This window comes from Typopeltis vanoorti, chromosome 18 (assembly GCF_054136105.1).
Source record: "Typopeltis vanoorti isolate ZY-2024b chromosome 18, IOZ_Tvanoo_1.0, whole genome shotgun sequence".
NCBI classification, from domain to species: Eukaryota; Metazoa; Arthropoda; class Arachnida; order Uropygi; family Thelyphonidae; genus Typopeltis; species Typopeltis vanoorti.
Window position 1 is genome coordinate 13986710 of NC_143566.1, and position 21171 is coordinate 14007880.

The following is a 21171-nucleotide window of genomic DNA, read 5'->3' on the forward strand; positions in this document are numbered from 1 at the left end:
TGCTTATCACTTAGCTATTGGCTTTTAAACAACCTTAACGAGTGGAGGAAAAATGATCTAAAATTTAAGATCGCAAGCTATCAAACGATAGCAAGTTTAACTTAAAGTTCCTGAAGTTTGAAGTATTATCGCATTCGGGGCTATAATTCCATAATTCTACATGTTAGTTATCATTATCGCTATATATTTTATTAAGAAAAAAAAAAACCTCATCAAAGTTAAATCCTATATTTACTTTACCACAGACTTTAAATCATAACTAAATTAGAAGAATCAGTAGAAATATTTTTAAAAAGAACTACAGTTCCTTTTTAATAAAGATGTACAGCGTAATAGGTTGTTATGCACAGCATGTAAGCATATGAAAGGCACAACAACTCTGAATGATTCAGTATTTTCACTTAATTCTTCAAGCTACTGAAATTTTGAGTCTTCCTAACTAGATTTTTAATTCCAGTATTAATTTTCTTTCTTGTTTATGCAGTTTTGTGGAAATGTTTCCATAATACCACATCTCAATGCGCCATTATAGGTTTTATTGTAGTCGTCGATTACAGGAACTTTTCAATTTTTTTCACCTAGTCCCTTCCTGAAAGTCAGGTTTTTAATCTCACGACTCAGGTGGGGAAAAAAAAAAGGAACGCCTGTATAGCTCAGTGGTATCGAAAATGTCTTCGTTTTGAAAGACCTGGATTCGAATACCGTGTAGAATGCACAAAATCTTCAAAACTTTTCAACTGAAGATTGGTTAGGCTGTCTGATATGGATGTGGCATGCTTTTTCGTTCTGGAAAATTGGATTTTTTCAACCTGCAAAACAGGCAAACCGACCAGAAGAACACATACAGACGAGCTTTCCGAACGATGTGGATAGAATTAACTGCCGTACCATAAGCACTAAGTAAGTTTATAAAAAGCTAAATTATTTGGCCATAACGGGAGACGAGTCTAACATTAAAGGGATGATGAAATTGGTACTCAGAAAAACACCACAAAATTTACATTTCTTCATACAAAAATACGAACTGAGACTTATGATTACAAGACTGCAGCAGTTGTCCTTCGGGCATACTCCCCGTTGTCTTTAAATCATCAGCAGCCACAGCTCATTCTTAGGATACAGGAGTGGAGGACAGATCCCCATTGATTTCATAAATTAGGGCTGAATTCCAATTGCTCCATTTGAGGAATAAAAAGGTTTTAGAAGATTATTATTTTATTCGTACTTATTTCCTTTTTAAACAAAAAGACAAATATGCCACCCTTAGAGATCGGACATTAAGCAGTACTCTGTTGTATTATATGGATATACTGTACTATAGCATACTGTACTGTATTGCTGCACTGTACTGTTGTACTGCCCATTGAGCAGTACAACAGTACAGTTCTGTTGTACTAGTTAATGTGCGACATTTCAAGAGATGACAAGTGCCATTTGCTCGAATGATTAATAATGGTTTTAAAAAACTTTTATTTCTTTAGCATATACAGTATGTTACTTTGACTATCTAGTAAGAAATTTATCTTTCTAAGGAGCGTTTTGCAGCACTTTTGATATTTGTCCTTTTGTTGTAAAGAATTAAGGCTGATTCCAGACCAGGGTTTTTTCAACTAAAGGTGAGTTAGTCAATCTCATCTGAAGGTGCAGAGATTTTCCCTCCATGAATTTGAGTTTTTCATCACCAGAATATCAAATCCTTTAGAAGATTCACAATTAACAGATATGATATACTGATTTCGTGATCTTATTGCTTTCGTATCAAAAGAAATTATCCTTCTACATACGAGTATGTTACACACTACGATGAACTTCCTAAAGGATTTTTGTTCAAAACATAAATCTGTACCACAAAAACATATGCGGGCTACATCATCTACAACAAATTATTGTATATATTTCAGGTGAATAAAAAGCAATATTTGTCAGCATACGTTCGAATCCCTTCGTTGGCATGAATACTTTGTTAATGTCTTTATTGTACCTTGGGTAGATGAAACACCCAGAGCACTTCATAAACAAAAAGAGTGCACTGTTGAAAATATGTCCAAAAGAGTTGATCAAGGAAAAGACGTGCGATCACAATCCTAGGTGTCTATCCCAGGGTCCAATGTAGGATGTTACGACACCCCGTTTCAGATTTTGATAATGCTTTGAAGGATGCATCGAAAATAAAAATAATTATAGCAATTAATATAATGTTACTATGGTTGTTGTTAATTGTCTAATTAATTCAGAAATTGTTACTTTATTCATAAAGCATAAATGTTCCAGATTTCGCTTCCCTTTGGGATAGACCACCCAATTCCTTTCCCGAGGCTGGTAAAGAAGGATTGGTAGGGGACGAATCACTTTTTCCTGTAATTGTAGAAAACGAGAGTTCAAGTAACGCAATATAGCAGGTGTTAGTTGTTAGGATCTGTTAGATCCCAGATGAACACTATTCAAGATGGCAAAATGATAATGTATGGATGAAGTGTCATGGGCAGAGCTTACAGTAAACTTTGAAAAAAATGAGTTGCCATTACCACGTGCACCTCAAACAAAAATAATAATAAATAAATAAACATAAAAATGAGAATAAAATAATCGCAACATGGAATGTTAGAACAGTGTTCCAAACTGGAAAGATACAATAAGTAAACTGGGAAATAGAACTGTACAGAATAGATTTTTGGAAACAAGTGCACTAAGGTCAACAGCCATTGTGAGACCTGTAAATAATAGCAAATGTTGAATTCATGATCTGTTGAGAATACATGAAAGTCGTAAAATGGAGGGGGCACATAGCGATGAGATAAGTAAAGGCTTGATCAATTGTAAACCTATAAGGGATCAAATAATAACTGTTAGATTATACTCAATATGCATTAAATACCGTTATGCATATTTAGACGCCAATAAATGAAAAGGATCGTGAAGAAATAATTACAGAAGTCTTCGCACTACAAATAGTGAATCATGACATAATTATTCTTATGTGTGATATGAATGCCAAAATTGGTAAAAGAGATAAAGATAATACAACAGTACTGTATATAGTAGATAACAAAGCATGTGGGCTAAGATATGAGAGTAGTGATTTTGCATTTTGTGAAATGAGCAAGTCTATCACATGAAGAAGCATTTGTAAACACAGAGAAACATGTACATGCAATGACCAGGATCTCACCGGACGATAAAAACAAAAGCCGTATTGTAAGCCATACTGTAATCAATGAGAATTTTAAAAGCTCACTCTTAGATGTTAGAGCAAGGCAAGTCGTTAACTATTTGCAATCTTTAATGTAAGTATAGTGAAGCTAAACTTAAATTAAGACTCTGCAGAAATAAGAAAATCAAAATTCAATACGGAAGGATAATATACGATATGCTTAAGTTAAAACTAATAAAAAATGGAAATTTTCTGTTTTGATAAGGAATTTCTATAAAATATTGGAGAATGAGAAAACTAGGAAGAAAGAAAGAAGAAAACAGATACCAGGAAGGTAATAATAATAATAATAATAATAATAATAATAATAATAATAATAATAATAATAATAATAATAATAACAGACATTGGTTATAAAACAACACCTGAAAACTCATCGAGAAAAACAAAACAAAACATAACGTACATTTAAAATGCTGTCAAAAAACGCCATTTCAACTAGGTCTAGGAGAATTAAGGAAACTCATTTGAGAAATTATAAAGACAATGACAAGTCAATTACGCTAATGATGTTAGACAAATGATGTTAGAACTGTAGAAATTGTACTGGTTAATTTGTTTCTAAATAACATACAGGGACGAATGCTGGTCTTGAAATTCACGCTTGCTCTTGTAATCATTCAGAGAGTAAGAGGTGTGATTGAAGTCTGATTAGCAGAATAATGAATTACTGACCATTTAAAACTATATATTTAGAAATTTGTGTACATTTAATCATACAAATACAACATTTATTTTACAAATGATATTCTATCTTTTTCAATTTAGCTACTTGAATACAAATTCTACCCCACGGTTCTTCTATATGAACTGGTCAATAACATCATCATAAAAAGTTGGTTGTAACTTAATTTTTCCAAGCAACATGCACACTTGTAAAGGCTGCCTGAAGCTAACTGGCTAGACTGGCTAGAGCTACTTTGACTATGTATGGCCTGTATTTAAGACGACGTGAAGGGAGCGGAAATGGCTATGCGGCGCATGAAATCATAGTGCTGCTGCGAGGACCTGGAAGCTTCTACAACCGAGCAAGCCAAAGTAGCTTTGACTAGACGAGCAAGTATCTGCCTTCGATACACAACGCAAAGCTCAATTATTGCCGCGCAAGCTTAAGACGTCTTCTGTCTACAAAAACAAAAGCCTAAATGGAATGATTATAAATGCATGCATTTATTAACTGATAAATATTACTTCTTTCTCAATTAATGAGCTTGCATAGCAAGCATGGAGAATTCGCCCCTGCTAACATGTAGCACTTTCCCGATAAGAGAAATTGCTTCAACATTGTGCCTGGAAAAGTGCAGAAGGCTGTTATGCCACATTGAAAAATTGCATGAAGTCACAAAAAATATATGCTCTGAAAGAAAAAAAGAGTGTTTTACTTGTTAAGTTGTTTTACCTTAAACAGTGCAATGCCGTAGCAGCCCTTCGGAAATTTAGAAGGCTTCATAACCTGCATACAGATTCTATGTCAGCTGTAGCACTGAGAGCTATGATTAAGAAGTTTGAAGAAACTGGATCACTAGGAGTTAGACCTGGCAGAGGACGGAAAGCAATGCAATCAGAAACAGAAACACACATTGTTACTGCGGTGTTCGACGACACAGGGACCAGTACTGGTCCAAGCGCTCGTGCCATAGCGCGCAAACTTCATATAGCTTATGGTACAGTCAGGAAAATCTTACGGAAAATGCTTCCCTTCTAACCGTATAAGTTCAGTCATGTGCAAGCACCAACTACAGCAGATTATGATAAGCGCATGACCTTCGCGCTAACGTTTCTTGCCCGAATGGAGGTCGACAATGACTGACCTTGGAGAATATTGTGGGGTGATGAGGTTCATTTTTATCTGAATGGGTAGGTCAACACTCACAACTGCAGAATTTGGGCATCTGAACATCCCCAAGCGACCCAGCAAGTACCATTGCATTCTCCAAAAGTAACCGTGGTGTGGCTTCACAGCTGATTTCATAATAGGATCACACTTTTTTGAGCGTATTACTCCTACAGGTCCTGTAACCTGCTTCATTACTGGAGAGATTTATTGACGAATGCTGGAAAATTTTGTCATTCCTGAATTGCAGCAAAGACAATGTCTTGACTCCATAATTTTTATGCAGGATAGAGCATAGCCACACGTTGAACGTTTAGTGCAGGACCTTTTACGCCAGCATTTCAGTAATGAGAGGGTTATTAGTCAGTTCTTTCCAACGGCATGGCTACCTCGGTCCCCGGACATAACTCCGTGTGACTTTTGGCTGTGGGGTATTTGAAATCCGTTGTGTATGTTGGTGGCGTTCCCAACTTGCATGTCTTAAAAGAGAACAAAAAACGGGCTGTTATGAATATCCAATCTGACTCCTTACGCTCAGCTGTAGGGCATATCGCACACCGGATACAATTTGTTGTACACAAAAAAAGTCAGCACAATGAAAATCGTGTACGTGGTCCAGGGGACCCTGATTCTGATGAATAAAACATTATTTCCTGCGAGTTCAATCACTACATTAATTTTTGTGTCTCTCGCAAGTTGTTCTTTTAGTTTAATTATTATTATTATTATTATTATTATTATTATTATTATTATTATTATTATTATTATTATTATTATTATTATTATCATTGTAACGTGCCAAATATCCAGCTGGAATGAGTGACGCGCTGTCTTACACCATCTAAATGTTATTATTCCATTTTATCTGAATTTAATGTAATTATCTGCTTGTTTTCGGTTCCGCCAGCGCTAAAATTTCCCCTATTGGCGACTTTTGATACTAAACCCTTTTCCGCGGAAATCATCTCCGCATACCTTCAAAAGTCTCAATATAAAATTTGGTCTCATTCCTTTTATTGGTTTTAGCTACAGATACCTCCAATTAGAGAAAGTTATTTTATGGCCACACTGTATATATCGAGCTTCTATACATACCCGTACACATATATTTGGATATTTTCTTTGACCTAGACTTACGAGTCTGTCAATTTCCCCTCAGTTTTCTAATTAAATTCATTATGACTGTTTGTTTGTAAATGCCGCCTGATTATATGCAGAATACCGATCAGTCGCCATGTACTCTTTACGTTGCTAACCAGAAAAATTAGCTGGCAAATAATATGGATCCTCGTGGCAGCAAACTCTGAGGCTAGTCCTGGTATTTTATCAATTTTTCACATAATTGCACAATGCAATTGCGACTGGTGGTATGAAAACATAGACAAGGCCATTTTAGCCCTATCTAACTTTTGGAGTTAGATAGGGCTAAAATGAGAGGCAGTCATTCTCCATCTTTAACGAATTAGAGATACAGTAGCTGGCTCAAACTATCGATCATTTTATACAGCATTCAGCGATGAGCGTACGGAAGACGACTATTGCTATATCATAAAAATTGTTCGTTTTTATGATATTTTATGCTATTATAGTTGTTTATTTAGTTAAATTTGTAATGTAATGGAAAATACTAGGGGTCAGAGAGTGCTTGACCTAGTAATTACATCTGAGGATTTGGCTGTAACAAATATGACCACATTGCCACCAATCGGTGAGAGTGATCATAGGGTCTTAACTTGGGAGGTGGCTAAAGGTGTAGAATTTTCAATTAAGGCAGGGTACATGTGGAATTATCGGGCGCGAAAGTATGACAAGCTTAGGAGTTTGATTGGTTCAGAGCCATGGCATGTACAACTGCAAGGACTAGAAGTTGATAGTGCATGGGAGGTAGTTAAGAAGTGCTTGCATGAAGCAATGGCTGACTGTGTACCTAGAGTTCGAATAATAAATCAAGTAGGGGTTAAATGGATGAATAACACCATTAAGCTTGAGTTGCAAAAAAGAAACAACTATGGAGGGAATTTAAGGAGAAGGGTGACCGGCAGGCACATGAACGGTATAAAGCGCAGGCCAGAAGGGTGACGAGTGTGGTAAGAAAAGTAAAAAAGGATTACGAAAGAACATTGGCCAAGCAGGCTAAAGAGAATCCTAAACAGTTTTTTAGACATGTAGCAAGTAAAAGGAAAAATGTACATGGCAGATTGATTTTAAAGAATACCGATGGTAGGGAGGTAACTGAATCAGTTGAGATAGTTGAGTTACTGAGTGAGCACTTTGCAAAAGTATATCATCCAGGTGGTGACATTGCAGAAACGAATAAACCAGTAGATTATACGGGAATTGTGGTTAATGAAGTGGAGGTGAGTAGTCTATTGCATAACCTCAATGTCAATACATCTGTGGGATTGGATGGTATACCAGCTCGTGTTGTACGAGAAGCAGCTAAAGAATTGTCAGTACCCTTGACCATTTTGTTTAATTTGAGTCTCGGGTCTGGGTTAGTCCCGAGCGGGTGGAAAGAGGGGAAAATAGTTCCACTGCATAAAGGTGGTTCCAAGACTGCTGTTGTAAATTACCGACCGATTAGCATATCAGGAATCATTGTCAAGGTCTTAGAGAAAATAGTCAAAAGGAAAATACAAGATTGGATTGAAGAAAATGGGATACTGTATCGGGGACAGCATGGTTTTGTGAAGGGTAGGTCATGCCTCAGTAACTTGCTCACGTATTATAACACAGTGACGGCTGAACTGGATAAGGGTAATGGGTTTACGGTGATTCTACTGGACCTTGCCAAGGCCTTTGACAGGATTCCACATGGAATTCTAATCAGTAAATTGCAGCATATGGGAATGGACATAGTGTTGGTGAGATGGACAGGAGGGTGGTTGACGGAGAGATATCAGAGAGTGGTTTACTCGGGAGTAGAGTCCACAAGACGGCCTGTGACTAGTGGTGTGCCACAAGGATCTGTTCTTGGACCACTGCTGTTTAATTTGTTCATAAATGATATAGGAAATGATCTGAGAGGAACAGTTCATTTGTTTGCGGATGATGCGAAGTTGGGTAGGGCAATAGTGAATGCAGATGACGTCAAAATTTTGCAGGATGATTTGGATAGATTGGAGGTCTGGGCTAAGGAGAATGGATGTCAGTTTAATGTGGCAAAATGTAAGGTTATGCATTTTGGGGTGAAAAGATTGGCGGCAGTTTACTGCATAGGTGGAACCCTGCTCCAGGAAATTGATGAGGCACGAGATTTAGGAGTGTTGGTGGATAAGGAATTGAAATTTAGGGGACACATTGCAAAAGTGACCAAAACAGCTCATCAAGTCACTTGGTTGCTGAAGAATACGTTGACAAGCAGAGACAAGCAGGTTATTGTTCCTCTCTATCGAGCCTTGATAAGACCCCATCTAGACTACTGTGCTCAGATTTGGTCACCTAGGTTTCTTCTTGATGGGGAGGATGTGGAGAGAATCCAGAGGCGAGTGACCAAGATGATAGCAGGTCTGTGGAATGAACCGTATGAGAACAGGTTGAGGATTTGTGGGTTGCAAAAATTGGTTGATAGGCGGAGGAGGGGAGATATGATTGAGACATTCAAATTACTGAGAGGTTTCTATAAAATTAATTCAGAAGATATTTTTGAGAACAGGGCTGGTTGTGGGAGGACTAGGGGACATCCATGGAAACTGGGCAAAAGTGTGGTTAGTAAAGGTGTTAGAGCTGGGTTCTTTACTTTTAGAGTAGTGAATGAGTGGAATGCGCTCCCTGAGTGTGTGGTGGATGCTGTGACAGTGAATGAGTTTAAGGCGAGGTATGATAGATACTGTATGAATGTCAGATAGTTGTGATGAATATGATTTGGGGTGACTCCCTGGAGTTGCCCGTAATAATAGTAATAGTAATAAAATTTCATTGAAAACTAACCTCATGATAAAGTGGAATAAATCAAAAATCGCCTGATGCTTTTTGGTCCAAATGGGAGATCGCAGAGCTCCTTTAGTTCCATAGGAAATGTTTCATCTTAAAACTCGAAATATCTGATGTTCTTTCTGCTCAATTGTTCTATTTGGCCAACATGGAAATAAATTTTAGCGACTCATGTATATTGTAGGAAGGTTTTTAATTATATCAGGAGATAATGCTTTTGTGGAAAGAGCATTTTCGGTTGAAAAACGTATTTCTTATGTTGATATTTAGTAGGGGAAACACGTGTCAGAATAGTTATTAAAAGACTGATTATGGAAGGTGAATTCTCCATCATCTTGAGCATCCTAGATCCACATGTACAGCGACCATTTCTCTTGTAATCTTCCGTATTTTAGATAAATAGTAAGAACAGTTAATATCCGTCTGGAGGCACCACATCTGTAGTGGAGTAATGGACATAATCTATGTCCATTACCGCACTACAAGCATTCTGGAATAGCCGTGGATACAAATCACCAGATCCAATGGAACAAAACCGTTCTTTTAAACTGCAGCAGGTATGAATTGGATAGACTCTGACTAGAAGACTGCTGTACTGTTATAGCACAGCATTACAACATTCACCCTGAACAAATTCGCTGCCTCACTTTACCAAATATTTGGACCATTATCTTGAGACCACTGCACTAATACTGGATTCTAGTTAGGGCCGCATGACCACACCTTTTATACTCAGTCTGTGTTTACCTTCCTGCCAGTGTGGCTAGTGTGCTTAGCTGTAGTTCTTTGTGCCCCTAAAGATATCTTGGTGACCAAGGCAAATCTATTGGCTTAATAATTTATTAGCTAAATAATTTAAATTCAATTAATAATTATTATCTCTGGACGTGCGTTTTCTCCACTAAACATCAGCATGAGTGATAATCTACATCTAAGCATCCTTACCATAAAAATTATTATTATTATTATTAATTTGTATGATGATACAATAGCCATGAGACCTCTTTTATGGGGAAGTACGGCACCATCTCAATCCTCCCTGATTTTATTCGGGCTTGGGACTGGCATAGTTAATGAATCAGGCCTATGGCTGGGTCTTAAGTATTCCCAACTGTAATCTGGGTGTGTTCACGGGGAGGTTTTTCTGTTCTGGGCGTCGAAAAGCCGGAGTTCCCAGGCGAAAAAAACTCCTAACTCTGTATGAGACCGGCTAACTCATCTTTCGTCGAAAGAGACCGGATAAAGGTTCCTCACGCACTGACGGGAATCGAACCCAAGTCTTACCGACCAAAGGGGCTTCGTCTATACCGATTGAGCTATGGAGCTCATAAAAATTATTAAAATAAAATTACATGAAAATTATTATTGCTGATTTTGCACTCAACGAAACTATAATATGCGATTTTGTGTGAAATTTCAATTTCATGCAGTTTCTGGTACATTGCAAATATAATAATTACAGCAAGCTTTTTTTTTTTTGTATAAAGGACCACCCCTACATGGTCAACGGTTGGCGTATCTTAGAATCAAGCTTAATATAAAAAATTAAGAAATAAGACATGATATACCTATTAAGATGAATGCAAAGAAGATACCTAGCTTCGAAATATATAGGCTGTAAGACAATCACCTGTTTTCTTGGCATAAAAAACAGTATCTATCATGGAAGGATGCTTGAATGATATTAATAAAGTAAAAATTAGATAAAACGCTCAGTTAAAGAATGAACGGGTTATAATTGGAAACGAGAAAGTAAAACCAATACTTCTTGATAGACAATGAATGAGTATAAGAAAAAAAACTTAAAAGGTATTGTAGGATATAAAATGACGAAGATCATGTGAATGAAAAATTCTCTTGCTTCCTGGATGATTTTACGAATTATTTATATTTGCTATGATGTGCGATTCATAAATTTATGAATTTTTTGAAAAATATATAATGCAAAAAAAAAAAAAAAAACTGAATATAAATAAAAGATCCACTTTATATTTGTTATTATGTGACACATCCAAGAAATCCAAAGACTCATTGAGGGAAAGTGTGCCAACAGCATCAAACGAATTAATTCTTTCCAACTAGTAACCGCGTTCAAACTTGCTTAACTTTTTGCGTGAGCCATTAGTAGCAGAGCTCTACCAATCGACCAACATTTGCTTAAAATATTTCGTTTTCCTTATTTTATGAAAATATTATGATGAAAAATTCTTATGAATAGCAATAAAGTTTTCAGGGTTATACATATCAATAACTTTTTTTCTTTTCTTTTTTTTTTTTTAGCAATCAAGAGAAACCCTATAAACTCAACGAGCTGTCATGCTCTTCTAAAGCAGGCTTTTACAAACATCCATGCCCAAGGTGGGATTCGAACCCACAGCCTCTTGGTTGGAGATCGAGTATGCTATGTGTTTTTTTTTAATTAATTACTTTTTTTATATATTTTTTTTCATGTACTTGTTAATTTACGTTTATTTTATTTTAGTCTTTTTGGCGGGAGACGAAGGAGGGCGGCTTGAATGCATTTCTGTGTTTCTGGAAGTGAGTATTTAATTAAGATGGCGGTCCTGTACACATGATTTCGTTTAAATAAGGGGAAAAAAAAAAAGAGAGAGGCACGATTTGTATTAAAAAATCAAGTAAAACTACTTAACAGTTTTCACTAATAACAAAATATTCCTTATTGATAAGGGAATATTGAATTATCGTGTATTAGCTAATAAAGCATCTTAAAAGCTAAGCTTCCAAATATTATCAAGGTTTTTTTTTTTTTTTTTTTTTTTTAACTTACTATATACATAAGTTTGTTTGTTCAGGTCCCAGCATAATCGAAAAGGATGGAATAAAAATTCATATTTTTTGATAACTATGTCTATTATTAATTTATAATCAATAAAGCGGGAAATATAAAGAATTGTATTAGTTGATAGTTAAGTTGATTATTAATTTATTATTGCGCTGACCAACAGAGGGTTGTCATGCCAAGTGTCAGCGGCGTGTGTGCGCATAGCGTGATAGTGATAGTTGATTTTGGTTATTGGATTTTAACTAGTTTTATTACCTTTTTTTGTTTTAATCACGTTTATAACAAGTAGTAGAGAATACTAAGTACAAGTTCTCTTTTTAAACTACACAGGAAACTTTTTTAAAATACTTTTCGTAAAAGAAAAACGTACGTTGTGTATATCTGACCGCTAGTACCAGTGGATCGAAATCTGTCGACTGCAGAGACACTACACCAATCTTGTTTCCACAAAGAGATAGCCTTATTTCTCATCATGGCGGCAAAACTAGTAAATGGTTTATTGGAACAAAGCGTTGGTATCGAAATAAAGGAATCCTCTACATCAAGTACTAAATCAGATGAAACAGAAACACAGACGTATATTAATGGGACCACAACAGAGACGCAAGAACAGTCAGATGGCGATAAGGTAAGTTTTTGTTATGATCGTATGTATTGCGTATAGGAAAATTTTAGTGCCATCATCTGTCATTCTGGTTCACGATGTATATAGTCAGATATGTATATATACATATGTAATAATAAGTGATCGTGAAAGCATATAAACACTTACTAATTCTTTATCATTTGCGAATGTTGCACTCGTATGAAGATACCTTATGAAAGTAACCTGCATTGTCAGTCTTCTGATTATATACCGTTAAGAGTAACGAAACCTTTCAAGTGCATGATGACATGAGTAATGCTTTTCGTAGTTTAAGACTACGGCGTTTAGCATTTAACAGGCTTTCATAATCAATTTTTTCAATGCCACTTGGAGATATTAAAAATAAAAATGCCACTTTGTCTTGTCATAATGAAATCGAAACACCGCCATTTTTTGTCATTCTAACTGTCACTGGAAAATATGCATTTTATCCCTTTAAACTTTTCTTATGTGATGCAATATTTTGCTCTGCTTCATGTAAAAATATATATTCAGTGAACCTTATGCATTATAGTACATTATGCTTGAGAGAGAGTTTATATTGAGTTATTTGGTTTAAGTGAATTGTATATAGGAGTAAGAGTAGTAGTGAACTTATATATCAAAGGAAATATTAGTTCCTAGAAAATATTTATACAAAATGTATAAGACAAATATTTAGAATATTAAAAGTGAATATCTGATAACTTCAGCAATTTTGTCATGGTAAAACTATTAAAATAAAATTTATTCATTAAAAGATTTTAAATAGCTTTAATCAAACACTTAGTTGAATTACCTCTTATAAGAATTGCACAGTGTATGTTTTGAGACACTTAAGTGTACACTAAAGTAAGTATATGTGATATGTTGTAATTAAGTGTACATCAAATAATGAAAGGCAGGAGCACCCACCAAAATTCCTAAGACTCATACCGCAATTTTTTCTCAGGCTTGTCCCAACCCCATAAAAATCTATCCCAAATTCGCCTATTTAAAGATGTAAAAGGGAGATTTTTAGTCATTCTCAATTGCTGAATCAGCAAGCATAAGGTTTCTATGTTTAGAAATTAAACTGATTTATCATAGTATATATACACATTTCATTGACAAGTGATCCTAATTTAATTTCATTTAAGAGTTCTGCTAGGTACATGGGAAGAGACTTTCACATAACCTCTTAAGGAATGTGAAGAACTGACCATGAATTTTCTTTTCTCATGGTGCAGCTGTTAGCAGGTATATATCTGCATGAACAAGTGATGATCAGCTGACAGTTTGAGATTTAGCCAACTAAATTGCATTATACCATATCAAAAAGACTACAATATTTTGTTTTGGTATAATAAAAATACTATATAACATAATAGCAGGGATATTGTCTGGTTAAACAATGATGGGTTCCTGGTGGAAAACCACAAGGTTTACACTGTAGGTGATGTAGCCAAACATCAAAATGGGAAATTGGACATTGAGACTTACTGGTGCCTATAGTGACACAGAAGATTCTGCTAAGGAATACAAAGAATTTTTTGTGTCTCATTTAAGAAGGCAGCTGACAATGAAAAAGTTGGTCCTTGTTGATCTTCTACAAGGAAATATAATATATGAGGAAAATTTGAAGAAAAGATAAGGATAATAATATGGTAATTAGTAGTGGGATTTCTATTCAGGATAGGAATGAGTCATTACTAATACCGTGTTCCAACATAAAATTCTGCACAATTCACATTGAGAGAAGACAAGAAATAAAAAGAGTTTCATTGACTATGTTATTGTTGGTAGTGATGTCTTCATGCTGGTTCAGAATACAAAGGGAATTTGAAATAGAAAGTAGTCACCATTTAGTTAAAGAAAAATAATAAAACAAAATATCATACTAAAAAGAAGAGTGTGTAAAAAAGTTTTAAAAGAATGAAATTTAAGCATCTTTCAAAGATGAATTTGTAGACCCAGGTTTACAAATATTATTCAAGAGAAATTGATAGAGATTGATAACAAGAAGCAGACATTGTAGACTCATTGTCAGAATCTGATGAAAATATTGATTAATTGATTTAGCCAGAGGAATCTGCAAGGAAGGATAGAAAAATCAGCACTCCGTGGTGATTTCAGGAAATTAAAAAGTTAAATTTTCCAGATGATTGGTGCACAACTTTCATAGAGTTCCCATCTATTAAAGAGGGAAATAAAACTGAAGTGAGAATTACAGAGGAGTTTTCCTACTGAATGTTCTAGGTAAGATTTATGCCTGCATACTTGAGAAGAAGGTAAGAAAAATTGTGGAAGGGAAACTTAGAGAAGAACAAGCTTGGTTTAGGCCAAATGGGGGGGGGGTTGTCAGGATCTGAGTTCACGTTGACAGATAGTTAAGAAATCATGGGAATATTCTGTCAAGGTACATGACAAGGTGCCAAGATAAAACTGTCCAAAATGTTAATAGTTATATGGTTTCAAATGGGATATGATATTAAGCAATATATATTGTCTATATTTGAGTTGTAAGTCAGTCAGCAGCTAGAACTGAATGAGGTATGTCTAGATGGTTTGTAAGACAAGAGTGCATACTATCTCCACTGTTATTCATCATCTGTGTGGATCACATTATGAAGGAAAGTGGCATTAGGTCTGATATCCAAATTGGAATGTTGAGCTCAGCTGTTTACCTTACTTAAATCATTCTAGTACAAAACTGTAGGATTCCTTATCTAAATTGAATAACTGCTGTAACAAATTTGAAATGAAAATCAGCAATAAAAAGACAAAGCCTGTGAAAATAGGCAGGGACATTGAAAACAGTTGCATCCTTAGTGGAGACCCTATAGAGCAAGTAAAATATTTCAGCTGCTAATCATAATTGTTTAGTGAAGATGTCAAATGGACATTAAAATAAGGAAAATTTGTGTGATGGGAAGGCATTTGAATAAATTTATATGAGAGAAATTATCCAGAACCATAAACCACCAGTATACAAGACTGTGTTCAAACCAAGTTAAACTTGTGAATCTACTCTTTAGGTTAGAAATAAATAGTTGATCAGATAGTACAGACATGTACATTCTGAGAAAAATTAGGGAAGTGAACAGATGGCATCAATGACAGAATCATATTAAAAATGAAGATATTAGGATGAAACTTAAATTGTTAGCATTCAAGAATGCGTGGCCTAAGCTAATCTAAGGTGGTATGGTCACTTAAACAGGATGGGAGAGGAAAGGTTAACAAAACAGGTGTTTGACACCATGATGGTATGAAAAAGCCCATAGGAAGACAAAGATCTAGTTGAATTGAGTAGCTAGATGAACTTTACAAGACCAAGATATAAGATCTGTCAATATTGGAGTCCCAACAGATGACCAAATAATTGGGAGGAAAGCTGTTCAGTAGGAAGTTAGCATAATGGAAACTTTTCATGCATTATTATAATATCCTATATACTCCCAGATTTATCATCCATCAGGAATTGTATAATATATGCAGTATCAAAGAATAACATACTCTGAGGAATAAATATTTTCAATTTAGTTATTTTTATAAATTCATTTTAAAATATATATTATAAAGATTTTACAGTTAGGATTTTATATAACCTTTAGATCCCCCCCCCACACACACACTTTTCTATAACGTCTTATGCTTCTCTTTTCCATTATGCTAATTATCTGATTCTGCTATGTTATGGGATACAGAATCCTAGTACCTGTCTAAATATCTGGTCAAGTAGTCTCTTGAGGAGTGATAACTTTTATTAGTAGGAGTGCTGAAACTCCTCAAATTTAAATTTGATTTCAATTTTAGATAGTATTACAATACTATCACCTAAATCATAGTACCGTAAAACTTTTTGTTTGTGAATCCCACCAATAAAAGGTTGGAAACATGTGGTTAAAACTGTGGATTGGCTAAGATTCGATAATCTAGGACTCATGTTCTGGTTTTTCAGTATATTTCAGATCTTCAGTAAACAAGGTGATAGTCTTACAGTGGATGATGAAAGGCATCTAAAATGAAATTTAAATTAAATAAAAAATCAATTCCATCAAGGTGTTGCAGTTATATGAAGAACATGAAATTCAAAGAGTAGGGCATGGTCACCTTCAAATAAATTTCTAAAGCTACATTTGTTTATTTTATTTTTTATTTTTAATTATTTTTTATTATTTTTTTTAATGACTTAAAGTTGAAACAGAAAAAAATTGCACACAGCCAATTTGGTGAATATTTTAGCTGCTTCACTTTTGAGTTATGAGTTTAGCCAGAATTATCTTAATCATTGTCAATAAGTCTAGGCATATTATTATCCTGCTTGCTTTGAACTATTTCATATAGCAGTTTCAAAACAGTAAAATTCAGTGTGTGTGTGTGTGTCTTTTTTTGCATTTATCAATTTTTAACACTGAGGATTGTCCAAAACATGGATTACATGTTTTTGCTGGTCATTTCTCCAGATTTATAAGTTTTCCGAGCCATGTTGTCTTATTTTGCGAAAGTAACTTACTCAGCATAGTTGCTGACAGTGAGAGAGAGTCCTTTACATTAGAGAGCCTCCATCCCTTTACTTGGAGAAACTTGGGTTTGAATCTCATCTAGGATGCCCCAAACCTTTCCATGTTCTTTTCAGTTGAACCCCATGTAGGTTGCACTGAACCTTCAGAAGTGCTTTTTGATCTGAGATGTGGCAGGAATGTTTTTCTCCCGGAAACAGATTTTTTTATCCTGCAAAATAGACAAACCAGCCAGATGAACATGTGCACTTAGCAGACATGATAACACTGTCCTGATAGCCCCACTTTCCCTGGCTATAATTCCAAATAACAACTTGACATTGGAATAGCCAGGGATGGTATGATATCACCTTAGATTAGCTCTGCCTACACATTTTTGAATGTGTCGATCTTATCATTAAGATGTCACTACCTCCAAAGGGAATCTGTTCCAATTAAACATAGCATCTGCTGGTATACTATACAGTAAACTTCTAAAAGGGTTGTAAAGTTTGTAGGTTCTTGTCATGTCAATCCCCTCTTTTTCTTGTTCACAGTCAACAAATTCTCAATCTGTCCTCGTAATCTATGTTCCACAGTCCTGATATCATCTTTAACACTTTCCTTTGCATTCTGTACATATCTGCATTACCTTGAAAACTAGGAGGACAGATCTGTGTATAGTCCAGATGTGGTCTATACACAGATCATATTAAAGTCTTGTAAAGAAGCAAAATGACTTTCTTATCCTTACATGTTAGAATGCATTTCAACATTGCAGTTGTCCCTCTGAATTGTATTTGCTATCTTTGCTATATGGCTCTTGATCATCAACTTCCTATCTACTAGAACTCTTAAGATCCCTAACCTGATCTGTTTCCTCTAGCATTATCCCACCATTATAATATTGCTATTGGATATTTCATTGCACCAAAGTGCATAATTTTACATTTACTAACATTGAACTGACAGCCATTTTCACATACTCACAAAATCCAGCCTATTTAAATTTCTCATCTCCCTGCCTATCATTGCATCATCCATAAAAGTGCTGTATATCACCCGTCAACCCCTTCCTTTGATGTTAATATAAAGATTGAATACCAATGGACCAAGGACTGACCGTGGTACACCACTGATCACCTTAAAGGGAGTAGACTTGCCCCCTTTCCATATACCATCTTTTATGTCGATCAGTCAGCCATCTTCTTATCTAAGCTAATGGATTATAATCCATTATTATCATATTCAACAGCCTTCCATGCTGCATCCTCTAAAAATTAGCAGTCCAAAAGTATCATGGTATATCCTTTCCCTTTGGCTGACTACCGTAATGTTATCAAAATGTCTTAGCTTGAACATGACCTTCTCTTCATAAACCTACTCTGCAAAGTATAGATTCGCTGTCAATCCATTTCTGCATGTGAGCTCTTATCAACTTTTTCAAAATCATCACCACAAACTCCAGAGATATTGAGATTGTAATACATTCTTTACAACCCCTGTGGAATCTTCCCTGTTCTGAAACTTTTAGCATTCATGCTATGACATCAGTTCCTATTGATGAATTCATATTTAATTTATGCAACAACTCTAGTACTTCTTCTTACACCTGCATTTCTATATCCATTGAAGAGGTAATGTGCTACACTGGGTTGATAGCTCTCTCTCTCTCAGCAAAATGAACAATTATTAATTGAATAATTTCATCTGTGTTTGTCACACACATACCATCTGTGTGAAGTATAATTATTATTTAATATTCATTCTTTTTGCAGCCAATAGAATTATTTTCAGTTGTCTTTAGTTTGCAGAGACAGTTTCTTTTCATACTCAGACTTGGTTTTCTGTATACAATACTTGCAACTCTTCTAGCCTTTGCCTTATTGTTTTCATAACTGACATTATCCTTATGCACACCATATTCCTTTCACATCTTTTTCTTAAGAATATTTTGTTTAATAAGATTGTACATCCATTTCACTCCTACCCGATTTATTTCTACAAACTGTAGGGAGTCGTTTTGAATTTACATCATTAAGTATTTTTTTTAAATGCATCCCATACATTGCCGATATTCTCACCATCTAGCAATCGATACCATGAAACAATGTAACATACTCTTCAGTTGATTATAATTTCCTGCTTTATAGTTTAGCATGTAACCTTTTCTGAATGGAATAGCAGTATACTTAGCCGCTTTCACAAGTGAATATAGCATGATCACTGTCACCAACTGAAGGCAGAACAGTCACATCTTTAGCTTTTTAAAAAACCCTTCTTACACTATAATCATATCTTAACACTCCTTGATCTGGAGTTCCTTCTATCACATGATGCTTGAGGAAGTTTTTTTGCAGTAGCTCACTAAATTCGGTTTCATTCCTCTCATGAAATTTCAGCATTACCTAGTCAGTGTACGGAAAATTAAAGCTGCTCGTGATTACTTGTTTAGTATCCATCAGGTCAGTTTGGTGATGTTTCATCATCAACCATTTCATTAAGTCTGTAACACCACCCCCACTATGTATTTGATCTTGTTAGAATCCACCTGACACCTCAAACGCCTGTAGCACCACCTGACGCTTCGAACTCACTGCTACATGGAAAATTGTTACCGGTATTTCAGTCATAGCTTTCTACCCTAACTGCACTCATATCATCCAATATCATTAGCAGCAGCACCCCCTCATCTCCTGTCTCCTACCTTCCTAAATATATTGTTCCCTTTACACTTGATACCAGTTAATATATCAGCCTCTGCAAGCCAGGTCTCACTAATGCCTATAGTCTGAGGCACCAACATATTCAGCAAGGCGACAAACTGTAACCCTTTTTTCCTGATACCCCTGTCATTTATATTCAGACACGATAAGCAACCTTCATGCTTTCTTTGTGTACTATCTGTAGTCTGCATGTACTAGGTGGACAACTTTCAAATTCCTATTCATATCTTAATAATTCACTTATACATATATAATAAGTCTGAACCTAATGAACACACATTCATCTTTTCATTACAATCATCTCAATAATTAAGTGTATTCATATTATTAACATAGCTGTGTAACTTAGTTGTTTTTATGCTTAGAATCTCCCCATTCCTTGCATCATGATCTAGTTTCCTTGACTCTTCTACATTAGGTCCTATACCAATGAATAATTTCTTCAGACTGCTAATACCAGATGCATTCTGTGCAGGTCATCACTCATAAACAGGGCTGCTGGTGGCATATAAGCTGCCTTTGTGCAAACTTTAAAAAACTACTCCTCTTGAAAGTTAATGAAAGTAATTAAAAAAGGAAACATTTTTATAATTATAATATATATTTATTACAGTAATAAGTACAAGAGTAATCACAAAACAGAACCAGGAAATCACACATGGAAAGTAAAGTACCGTGCCTGCGTATAAGATGCACTTTTTTTCTTTGAAAATAAGTCTGAAAAACAAAAACAGGGTGTGTCTCATATGCCGATACTCAATTTTTTATTATTTCCATTTCTGGAAATTTTCTCTGTTCTGAGTTATGCGATTTCTTCATTGCTTCCTTGCGGTGTGTGTGAGAGCATTCCAGTTATGTAGAGCAATGTTTCTCAAACTTCAGACATCCACGTTCATATGATTGGTGCGGTATTAACAAAAGATCGTGCTGCTAAATGACAAAGACAAGCCAACGGTTGAATTGAAATGCTAATTCTCTTCAATTGAATTCCTTATATAATATATAAAACACATTCACTATATATTTCTTCGTTTTAACACGTTCGCTCAAATAAAACCATATGTTGCACCGGCAACATATGGTTTTGCTTGAGTCATACAGCATTTTCTGTGGGAGAGAAAATGGGAGAGGGACATGAAATGCGATTCATTAGTTAGTGCCATTTTTATCCCAGTTGTCTTTTATTGCACTGTTTGTTGAGAAACATATTGCACAGCCTGCAGGTGTCTCTGTACCTTATTCAGTGATACAACAGGAATGTTTTACGATCTTGAACTTCACGGATACATTGAATTTTATTCTATGCGTTAATGATGCATAGATGCATAGCCGAAAATTGCCACGGACCCCCTGAAGACCTTTCACGTACCTCCAGGGGTACGTGTACCACACTTTGAGAAACACTGACATAGAGTTCAGTGGATGCTCATGTGCTGTCATCGATGATCACAGTTGTGCCCTGTTCATTTAAACTTTCCAATTGTTGCAGTTGTGAACGGTGATAAATTTCTGCTGTTAAATTTTCTCTAAATTTCTTGGCAAATTATGGCCTGAA

General features: G+C 35.4%; 1 protein-coding gene across 2 annotated transcripts in view; it reads left to right on the forward strand.

Moving 5' to 3' along the window:
- The first annotated feature begins 11998 nt into the window (after positions 1–11998).
- The window catches only part of LOC150096500 (RNA binding protein fox-1 homolog 3-like), a 247540-nt gene continuing 238367 nt past the window's right edge, over positions 11999–21171 (forward strand). The window contains exon 1 of one of the 2 annotated variants that reach the window (XM_090408155.1): positions 11999–12409. In XM_090408155.1, the coding sequence (XP_090264281.1) occupies positions 12254–12409 (156 nt within the window). In that variant the 5' untranslated portion in view covers positions 11999–12253. The remainder of the gene's footprint in view (positions 12410–21171) is intronic. The other variant, XM_090408157.1, reaches the window with a different exon arrangement.